This window comes from Vigna unguiculata, chromosome 5, assembly GCF_004118075.2.
Source record: "Vigna unguiculata cultivar IT97K-499-35 chromosome 5, ASM411807v1, whole genome shotgun sequence".
In the NCBI taxonomy this organism is placed as follows: domain Eukaryota; kingdom Viridiplantae; phylum Streptophyta; class Magnoliopsida; order Fabales; family Fabaceae; genus Vigna; species Vigna unguiculata.
In genome coordinates this window covers 1670618-1682335 of record NC_040283.1, presented here as the reverse complement: position 1 = coordinate 1682335, position 11718 = coordinate 1670618, and the positions used below count along the sequence as shown (strand labels likewise).

Genomic DNA, 11718 nt, shown 5'->3' with positions numbered 1-11718 from the left:
ATACTTTTTTTTTTCTCTCTTGGAAAGGGCTTATCAAGAAGAAAGTATTCAAAAGAACTTAGATCGTTTGTTGTGTTTCATTGTAATATTTTTATGTTGTTGTATCTTTAAAATATATCGATGATTATTAATTTTTTATTTTAAAATTTTAAAATACTGATATATCGTATTTTTAATGTTCAATAAAAGACAATATCAAAAAATTTAATAATAAAAGAAATTTAGACTCGTTTTCAAAATCAATCTTGTACTACATATGACTAATGTTCCCAAACCAACTCTACCTATAATATAACTGAATTACGTTTTGTAGTTTTCTTACGGTTTTATCTTTCAAAAATGTTTTAGAAGGTTAAAAAAAAATATATTTAAATTATCGAAGATCTCGACTTCTAAACGACGAAAAACATTAAATATATGAGGTGAAATAATAAGACTAATGTTGGTTGGTGATATTAATTTGATATATTTATATTTGAATGTGGATGTGTATAAAGATGAAGAATGAGCTTGGCTGAACATTGCTGAAAAGCTGGTCCTTTCTTTCCAGCCCATAGAACATGCTCTCTCTCTCTATATAAAGCAAAACAGCTTTATTTCGAAAGAAATTTTCAAAGAAGGGTGAGGGGTCAATCAACCAAATTCCGCAGCTTAAACTATGTTGGAAAATTGTACAAGTCTTTGACATGCCGGGCCAATTCCAACTCTTAATTACACAAACGTTTCTGAAAAATTCTTATTTACATACAGAGAGAGGGGTTTATCAGAAAACCTTGCACAAAACAGTGTTTGCCAAAGAATTTGTGATTGATTAGAAGATTTGGGAAAGTTGGAAATGCACCACAGTTTTTTTTTTCTCCTTGAGGAATTGAATGTTGATAATGATTACTTTGGTTTTTGTATGTGATGGTTGTATGAAATGCTGCAACCTCATTTTTTCTACAAAGAAAAAAGTGTTTGCCAAATGGAGAAAATAAGATATAATGTGTCATGCGCTTATAAAGGCAGCAACCAAAAGAGATGAGAGGCGTGACCTCTGTGGCAGTGCATGGATTGGAATCAAAGGGACACTTTTGTTCATGATGGCGATATCTTTCTACCCTCAATTTTCACCCTCAAGATACATGCATAATATTTCACTAACCATCTTAATTATATCATGGTTAAATAGACTAATTTGGTCTAAAGTTTCAAAATAGATTAATTTTAAAATTTACAAAAAGTTAAGAGATTAAAAATATATTTAAAAATGACTAAATTCACGTATTTCGAAAGATGAATTACTAAATTGGTCAAAAGTTTTGAAATTGACTAATTCCAAAATTCAGTGATAGTTAAGGGAGCAAAAACATATTTAACTCAATGCAATGCACTATTTTATTTTAAAGAAATTTTTCAAGTTTTGAGAATAAAATATAAATCGTGAGTCTCATTTGAATTATAAAAACCAAAAAGAAAGACAAGGATCTCCACTTTACGACCTAAAATTCTTGCTAGTAATGATGTAAGAGTATATCTCATAAGCACAAAATCTTAATATATATCTTTAAGTGTGGACAAACTAAGTTAGACGTAAGTAGTTAATTTAAAATAATATATATAGTTGCGACCAATTAGGAGTTTATTGGTAAAACAGTTGACGCTGAAAACAACTCCAGATTAGGAGTTTGTCTCTTTGTGTTTCTTCTTCAATTATTCATCATGAGTTTCGTTTCGTCCATATCTGTCCTTTTATCCAAAATTTTACTGTTAGAAATGAAGTTTAAGTCTAACTCAATTTCACAAAACCAGTATTTAAAGTAATGTTTATATCTCATTTATATACTATAAAATCTTTTTATTTTAAGTCGATGTGAAACTTACAACGGTATCGACCATAATAAACCCTTTTTCAACATACATAAATTTGTTTTGCAAATGAATATAAATGTATACGTAATAATCATGCATGGGATATGGTGGCATGAGTTTTAGTAAATGTGAGAGATTCCATGGGGTACTAAGGGGAAGGGGACCAAACAATGATAGCATTGGCAATGTAGATGTTCCCATTAGAGAAAGTGGGTTAGCTAGCGCCATGGTGTCTTTTTCCCACTTTCAAACATGAGTGGACAATTGAAGAGAGACAAGTTTCACTGTGTAATTATTTTTATAAATCTCCTAAACAATTTCTCTTCTTTATTATATCGTCATCATGCCATCATCAATACGACCATCATCACCATTTCCATCCATCATCCATCTCCACACATACATAACACTGGGTTTTTCTTCAAACATCTTGTAGTGTTAGGGCATTGACTGTTGACTTTTTTTGTTTTTGAAGAGAGAGAGAAGTGTTGTGTTTGCATGTGCATGTGTTATGATGAGTGGGTATGTCAGTGCATGCATGTGAGAGTGTGGGGGATAACTGTAAGTTTGGGAAAGCGAGAGAGAAAGAAGAAGAAAAAAAAAAGAGAGAATATTGCATGGGTTAAATTTGTCAGATTCGTGTGCACGGTCCACTTTTAGCCTTTAAGATATATGTAGGAGTGGCATGCCATGTGATATCGTAATTTATAGCCTAGTACTTTCAATCCACTATCTATCTATCTTACTTCAAAATTTAATCATCTTCTTATTGTATACTTGTACGTATATATATACAAAAAAATACTTTTGTATTTCGTATTGTTTAAGCCTTCTTTACTCGTGTGTTTTTGGTTGGTCTTTATTACAATACAAAATACAAAAAGTACTTTTGTATTTCATGATGTTTTTGTTTTTGGTTTGGTCGAGGGAAATAAAGTCAATGAAAGGAAAACATAAATATATGAAAGAAAAAAGTTCATCATTTGTGTTGGATGAAACGTAGGAATGAAAGAAAATGTTTAGTGTCCACTGAGAACTTCCCCACCTCTCTTCGAGGGAATCATGAGGAGACTGATTACTCTCTATTTTCTACCAAATATTTCTTTTCATGGTAAAATTAATTATAATAGTAGTAAGAGTATAAATTACAAATCTTTTAAATAAAATTTTTTAGATATACATTTTACTTGAAGAATGTATGACATTTCTCTTTTATCACAAAGGTATTTGTATAGATCATTTGAAAATATTTCTTTTAGTTTGTATAATAAAGTAACCCGTTTTTGTTGAAAATAGTTTAAGTGTGAGTCAAAGTTTCACATTAGATAAAATAAACAAAATTAAAACCTATAACATTATTGTCTTAATGTTTTGACCTTAAAAAATGTCAAATAACTTATATGCATAAAATTAATATTATTTATATATATATATATATATATATATATATATATATATATATATATATATATATATATATATATATAACCATAATGTCATATATAGAATCATAATTTCTCAATATATGGAAAAAAATATATATAAACCCATTAATTTTTATTTTCGTTTTTTTACTAAGAAGAAAAAAAAAGATTGAATTCTCAACTATATTTTAGAATAATTCTTGTTAAATTTTGATTTCTATAATTTTTGATTAAAATGAAATTTGATTTTTGAGTCATTTCTCATGTCCGTTGGTCGAAAACAAATCTACCTATAATCATGAATTAACATAAATGAACTTCTACTTTTTTAAACTGTTTATAAAATAATCATTAATCAAAATATTTTTTTTCTTAAACATGTAACAATTTTATCCATAAAAAAAGGTAAAATAAAAGCAAATTAATTAAGATTTATCATAGGAAAATTGGAGTTAGTTCACCAAATGGACTGTTGACAAGATATGTTGTAAAAGCCGAGGGACCTGAATTTCTTAGAAGTACTTATCATTATCTTTAGTCCATTTAACTTGTGAAGATGGATCAAATCTGGTTTATTTTTATTTTTACTTAACCAAATTTAAAAAATCTAATAGTTCAGATCATCATTTCAAGTGCCTTGTCTAGTACACCATGTCAGACTCAATTACTCCTTTTTTTTACTCTCCGTTCTGTATCTATCTTTTTAATTTCATATAAGCTGAAATATAAATTATGACATAACATTTTAATGTTATGGTTGGTAAATAAACAAGTTCTGCACAGTGAAGAGAGAAACTCTCCATTTTTCTACTAGTTTGAAGTGAAGGTATATAGCTAAATGTCCACCTGAAACATGATATTCAACAGTATAAAAAACTGCTACAACTTTCTTTTATACCCTTCATTGAAATACTTTTTTTGGAAAATGATAATGGGAGATAACTTTTGTGCAAGTATTTTTGATTGAAAATTTTGCAGAAAATATGTATTAAAAAAGTAAAAAAATGTGGAGATATTATGATGATGCATATCATACATATTCTTTGTTTTGTTTCAGTGTGGGTCTTGGGAACACGGAAGTTAGAAAAATGATGATTGCTAGTCTAATCATCCTACACCCTGCATAGTGCATATATAGCTTTGAAAGTGAGAAAAATAGATAGATATAGGGCATGTCCTCCACTGCAAACTATGCAAATTTTACAGACCGTGTTGTCATCACCATGCATGCACATATACATATATTTTATGTATATATATTATATACATAGAATTGATTATAATAAATGTTGGAGGAGGAAATGACATGGCCTCCAAGTCAGACATGCAAGTAAAGATTCTTCATCTTTTATAGAAAACCATTATTTCCCTATACAGTGCGCAGCGTAGCTTCTAAGCTCAGCAAATAAAAGGTGCAAGACACTTCTAAATCAAACAAAACATTTTCTATGTTCTTACACATCCATATCCAAACACACTACCAAACCAAACAATTTTGTTGGGAAGGAACCAAATACGTTAAACAATCAAATTCACTCTTCACTCACCATTTAAACATTATTATATTACTCATCCAAAACTTAACCCCTTTTTTTTCTTATCAGCAATAAAACCTATGAAGTATTTCAATGTGTGAAATTTGACAAGGTGTTAAAGCAAGGTTATGACATTTATTAGATGGTTAATACATGTGTGTGGAAAAAAAGAACAGAAATTGTAGTAATTATTATTTGTCCTTGAACTTTTGTTGAATATAATAATGATTGTTATAATTAAGAAAAGCTGAAAACTAAGGTACTGTGACATGAGTACAATATTCTGTGCCATGCTCTTTTCTTTCTTTCTCGTCTGTGCAGAGGCTACAGTGGCAATTTTTTCATTTCTTTTTGGACTACTGATACAAACACAAACACACACATGGTGTCTTTATTGTAATCCTGTGACAGGGACTAGTCTCTGTTTAGGGTTGATGATATATATCAAAGAAAAACATTAGAAAGAAAAAATTGAGGGAGAAAGAGATAAGTTTTTTAGGGTTTTGTTGTTGATGGTGAAAAGGGGGCCAACTTTCTATAAATTCCTCCTTTCGGCTTACCACTTTGCATTGTTGCATGTCCCCTTAGAACACAAGCAAAACCCTCTTTCATCACTTCAAGAATATTCTTCAAAACTTTCCTTTTTTAATCTTTTTTTAATCATTATCATTATTGCTCATCTTAAATATAACTATTTCTCATCTTTCTATGTCCTTTAGGAGGGACCAACAACATTCTTAAAACCAAATGTCTACTTCATTAATTAATTCATCTCTGTCCTATAAAACCCTTTCTTACATATATATATATATCCACACCGGTTTTTCTGTTTCTACATAGAAATATAAAAATTAAATTAATAAACTTGCTTAGACAAAGGGTTTTCCCTTAATCATTTGATAGAGAGAGAGAAAAATATATATATAAATATAGCACGCATATATATAGAGGAGCATATGGTGAATGCTGCCACAGAACTCTGCTAACTAGAATTGTTCTGTATATCCATGACTGCATTGCAGGCCACGCTTGCTGAATTTTTGAGAAAGCACAAATATATAGGCATTTAAGAATATTGCAGGAGGAAGATGCATTAACATATACTGTAATATATATAAAACTTTCAATTTACAAAACTGAAAAATAACTCCTTCCTCCTTTAATATGCATGTCATCAAACCCTAAATATTCCCTTCTTCTTTCCATCTTGGATGTTCTTTTTTCCATATCTTTAAGTACTGACAAGTGGTGCAATTAGGGCACAGAATTAATTTTATTTTAGTAAATGTTGAGCAGTGTTCTTTGATATTGGTTTGATAAAGTGATTTTTCTATTGAGAGTAATTTTAATATATTTTCATCATGATCTTCAATTAATTCACCATAAGATGTTTTTAGAAATTTTGAAGATGCAAAATGTAGAGAATGTAGAATTATTTATAGTTCTAAATGTTGCCGTTGAGAAACTATATATATATATATATATATATATATATATATATATATATATATATATATATATATATATATATATATATATATATATATATATATTAAACCCAACAAGTTTATGTATGAAATAATAAAAATCACATTATATTAAACATTTTTAACTCACTCGTAGCATTAATTTTTTTTTTCTTTGACTGTTTTTTCTTGCATTTGGTATATAGTTGAATTGAATGCTTGAGTTTCTTCAATCGAGTTATTTTTTGAAAATAATACTATAAAATAGGATATTCAGATGTTTCAATTCATAAACAAAAAATTTATACCTTTAATAAAGGGGATGGATTCCTGTGTACACAATTTCTTTTATTCAATTTTATATTATTTTCTGAGAAACTGCTTTTTAAATTAAAATAACCACTTTACTATTTGTTTACATTTAATCATTTTTCAAACTAAAATAACTACTTTATCTTAAGATTTTTATACATCCGATTTTTTCTAATTTTATCATTTTTATTCTTTAAGGGGTCGTTTATTTCAATTTATCACTTTTTAAATTAAAATTATTATTTTATTTTAATAATTTTTTTAATTGAATTAACTACTTATAATAAAAAATAGAAGGCACATATGCAAAAAAGAGAACACATGAATATTTCCATTAATATTTAAAAAGAACTTTTTTTTTATCAGACAAAGAAAACATTTTTTTTTAATTATGTTAAACAATGCAAAATTGGGTTTTAGGTTGAGTGGTTTACAAGGGACAACTAATCTAAAATCCTATCTCGTGAATTTTGCAAGTTGTGTTAGTTTAACCAGTTGTTCCCAGTTCCAACCCATGTAATGTCAAATCCAAAAAACCCTTTATTCAGAAAGTGACTCATCCATGCCCAAGTGCCTTTATTACTAATTTGTTTGCAAATAATAAAAAAGAAGAATAATAACAACTATGCATTAATTCATTGGGATAGCTTCATATATATATATATATATATATATATATATATATATATATATATATATATATATATATATATATATATATATGTGTGTGTGTGTGTGTGTTATGAATAGTGTTAAGCATAGATTTTTTCATGCACCATGAAGATAAACACTTATGTTATATTATTTTACTGATAACAATATATAAAAATCCCGTAAGTTTAGTCACCAAGTAAATCATGAAATATTAATTAGGCAAAAAGTACTATAAAAAATTCTCATAGTACATCAATTTTTTTTTTTAATTTATTAAAAGAATTTGCAAAAAAAGATTTTTTTGTCATTCTTTTTAAAAAATTTAATTGACAAATAATTTTTTCGTGAGTAATATTTTTACAAAATTATAAAATTTGTAAGTATTTCTTATAAAAAATGTTTTATACAAAATATTTTTTAAAAAAATTGGTAACAATTTCTTGCAAATTATTTTTCTTAACAAAATTTATAAATATTTCTTATAAAAAAAATTAAAACAAAATTAATAAAAAATATGAGTTTTTTAGTAATGGAGGAGGCCAATTAAGACAAAATCCATGGACGATTATTGAACCACATGGCCTTCAAAGGAAAGAAGCAAAGTCGTAAACAAGATGGTCTAAAGACTTTTATTGTAATTTTGTTGTTTTTTTATATTTATTAGATTAGTTTGATTGATTTTTTATTTTATATTTCAAAAATTCTTGATTTTGATTTAATTTTTAACTTCGTGCATTTAGAATTAAATATCTTCATTTAAAGTATTATAAAAATTAACATAATTAATTAAAATGTCAATAAAAATATATGTGTATACAAATGCTAAAGGTTGGATCAAAACTATAGATATTTAAAAAAATGGAGACATAAGATGAAAGTAAGAAACCAAATTTACAATAAAAATTGGGGTCCATCTATGAGTTCCATCTGTGTGTGATTAGGTTGAATCCATTATGCTTTCAGATTAATCAGATTTAGAGGATAAATATAGCACTCTGTAAACAAAAATTGAAGAAGAAAGCGGAAATTGTAATGCTAATTACTTGCTTCTTTGTGATTCAAATACTTGTTACTTGTATATAAATTTTGTAAGTAATATATTCCTAGGTAACTTTTATTTAAGAGGGATTTATCTATGAATATTTTGTTGTAACCAATCTGTAAGTAAATAATAATTATCCATACATTTTGACTTTTATCTACGAATTTGGATCGTAGGTAATTGCTTTTTGTTAATGAAGAAACACATCATGCATGTTTGTTGATTTGAGATATTCAAAAGGAGATGTTAAGTAATGAGAAGGAAGATGTATGATATTGTAGATGTTTGAAATTGCATTTGTATGGCATCCACTTTATTTGAAAGTGAAAACTAGGCAACACCAACACTACCAATTGCTTATTTGGTGCTAAAGAAAAACAGGGGAATTTCTGGCACAGACATTGATCCACCTATGGCAGGGATTGTAATGAAGCATGTTTCTATCTATCTATACTGAATTCTGTACTGTTAGACCAAATTAAAATCAATTTTAGGATGTATTTGATATACAATAAAGTATAACACAAGGAAAACATTTAACTTCTAGTTACAAAACATATTTTTATTTTATATTTAATGGACCATACATAACACAAACAAAAATAATAGGAAATTTACTCTAATAATTTTGTAGTAATAATGATCTTATTTCAGTTTATATAGCTATAACATTATAAGTACTTTACATGTTCACGTATATTGTATATCTAATTATACACACCATTGTAATTAATATATATACATCAATAAGGTATTATTATATTATAATAGAGGTAATGAATAAAACCTAGAAATCAACGATATATCTTATTAAAAAATCAAATTACATTTTCTTGTACAACTTTTCTTTTTTATTTCAGAGGAGTACTTGTTGACTTGCAATATTCCTCGTCTTCCTTCCCACTTTTTTTTTTTTTTTTTATTTACAGATGAAAACTTCATTAATCCGATATCAGTTTTCTCAATTCATGAATCAAAGTTGAATATAATGGTATCCCCTGTCAATGGTAAGTTTCAGAACAAAAACAGATTCTGAAATCTTGATCATTAAATTTTGTATATGTAACTTTAAGCTATCATCCATTTGTTTAAGAGATAATAAAGCAGTGTGATTTTAATCATGCAGTTTTGTTAGCAACATATACCTATACTAATTGATGAGGAGTTGTTTTAACTAAAACACCCCATTACAGACCAATATTCAACCACTCCATTATAGCTTTTCTTTCCACATTATATTCTATCTGTTCCACTTTAAGATTAAATACATACCCTCTTCTTGTACATGTGTGTATATATAACAGTCCGAATCATTTTCATCAATAACAAATCTTCCTCTCAAATCCCAGTGAAACACACCCTCCACCAGTACAAGTTTTTTGAGTGTAAAATGGCGAATGTTGAACACAATGGTAACACTTGCCAAATCACCCTCTGGCTTTTGTTTCTAACCACAACCTTTCTAATTGCCAACTCTGCAAGGATCCTAGATGAAGTAGAAGCCCAACCCCAAGCCATAGGTAACTTAGCAGCATCTGGAACTGTCAATCCTTCCTTCATAACAGGTCCAGTTACCACTTCACAACAGGCAGGTCCTGCCACCACTTTGCCGATTAACCAAACACCTGCAGCCACAACCACACCACTGGTAGGCTATAAAGCTCAAATACTTTTATTTATTTCAGAAGTTGTTTTTATCAATTTTTATTCATAGGTAAATATTTCAGAAATATCTTTTGTATATTGAAGTATAATGGTATCCACCCATCATAACAGGTAGTTCCTGCCACCACTTTGCCAAGTGGCCAAACTCCTGCAGCCACCAGCATCAGTCCTGTTGCTGCAGAAGAATCTGGAGATGAAGATGACAATGCCGACCCTCCAGTTCCGGAAACAGAAGCTCCACCAGAGGACATTCCTCCGGTGCCAACTCCTACACCAGAAGTGTTGCCAGCTATCCCTAATGCAACACCTGTGACACCAAATCCTGTGGCAAAAGAGTCATCCTTCTCTTTTTTCATGCATGACATTCTTGGGGGGTCACGTCCATCAGCAAGAGTGGTGGCAGGAATTGTGGCAAACACTGATGTCACTGGCCTACCATTTTCCAAGCTCAACAACAACCTCTTCCCAATTACTGGAGGAATCCCCTTGGTCAACCCTAAGCTCAATGGCATCATCACCAATAACAACCTCCCAAACCTTGTTGGCCTCAGTGGAGCACAATCCTCCACTGTGTTTAAGAACAGTGGCACCAGCAACACTGTAACTGGCGGCGACAACCAGCCATTTGTCTCAGCAGGTAACCTCCCTGCAGGATTCACCATCCAGAAGCTCATGTTTGGATCGGTGACAGTGATTGATGATCAGTTAACAGAAGGGCATGAGCTAGATTCTGCTGTGATTGGAAGGGCACAAGGATTCTACTTGGCAAGTTCATTGGATGGCACTAGCCAAACCATTTTGCTGACCATTATGGTGCATGGTGGCGAACATGATCAACATCATGAAGGATTAGAGGATAGTATAAGTCTCTTTGGGATTCATAGAACAGCTTCAACAGAATCTGAGATAGCAGTGATTGGTGGAACTGGGAAATATGAGAATGCAAAAGGCTATGCTTCACTTGAGACCCTTCTGAAGGAGGACCAGCACACCACCGATGGAGTGGACACCATCCTGCATTTCAATGTCTATCTCACTGAGTAGAAATTATCTGCAACTGAATTGCTTTCATATTTGGAGTTAAGTTTGAAATTGTGTATGGTTTGTTCAAATTGGAAATGTCTCTCTTTAATGCTTGCTTAAGTTTGAAATATACCTCATTCTGCTCCCTTTTTTTCTTATACCATCACATCTTACTTTACTAATAGATCATTAAGTATTTTAACTTTTATACAGGAAATAGAAAAATTATCTATTTTTCTGATGTTGATAATTGAGTAAGATTATCATTAGGTAGAAGGTTCACCTCAAGTTTATTGTTCTCCTATTATAGGAAACTTAATATTATGATGAAGTACAAAATAGTGCATAGTGGCAAGATTACCAAAGCCAAATATTATGTCATACAACAGTTGCATGCAAAATTATCAGTCTTAGAGTAAACTTCCGTTTGGAAATAATTGGTACACTGAACTCATTTTAGATAATCAAGTCACGTCATTCTTTATACATCTACGAGCATCTTTCGTGAACGAATTAAATGCATAAAAAGTTATTGTCAACAAATGAATTATTATTAGGAGATATATTAGTAATCAAACTTGAATTTATGTTCACTGAACTTTGGAGAGGGACTTGTGACTTGTGTTAACTTAATGCTCATTAAAGAGAGGAGAGAAAATTAAGCTGTCATGAGACTTATAGAAAAAAGAGTACAATGAAAATTAGGAACCCGAACCAAATGACCTTAAAAGGAGTTTTTAAAAAAT

The 11718-nt window shown here is 29.6% G+C and overlaps 1 protein-coding gene across 1 annotated transcript; it reads left to right on the top strand.

Moving 5' to 3' along the window:
• The first annotated feature begins 9499 nt into the window (after window positions 1–9499).
• Window positions 9500–11132, top strand: LOC114183626 (dirigent protein 9-like). Its single transcript, XM_028070708.1, has 2 exons — window positions 9500–9932; window positions 10061–11132. The coding sequence occupies exons 1-2, from the start codon at window positions 9570–9572 to the stop codon at window positions 10991–10993; spliced, it is 1296 nt and encodes a 431-aa protein (XP_027926509.1). The 5' UTR covers window positions 9500–9569; the 3' UTR covers window positions 10994–11132.
• The last annotated feature ends 586 nt before the right edge of the window (window positions 11133–11718 follow it).

Bases quoted from the DNA above. Each gene is read 5' to 3' on its own strand.
- LOC114183626 (XM_028070708.1), top strand. From the start codon at position 9,570: ATGTGTGTATATATAACAGTCCGAATCATTTTCATCAATAACAAATCT. The intron at 9,933-10,060 runs GTAGGCTATAAA...CCATCATAACAG, and splicing joins CAGCCACAACCACACCACTG to GTAGTTCCTGCCACCACTTT.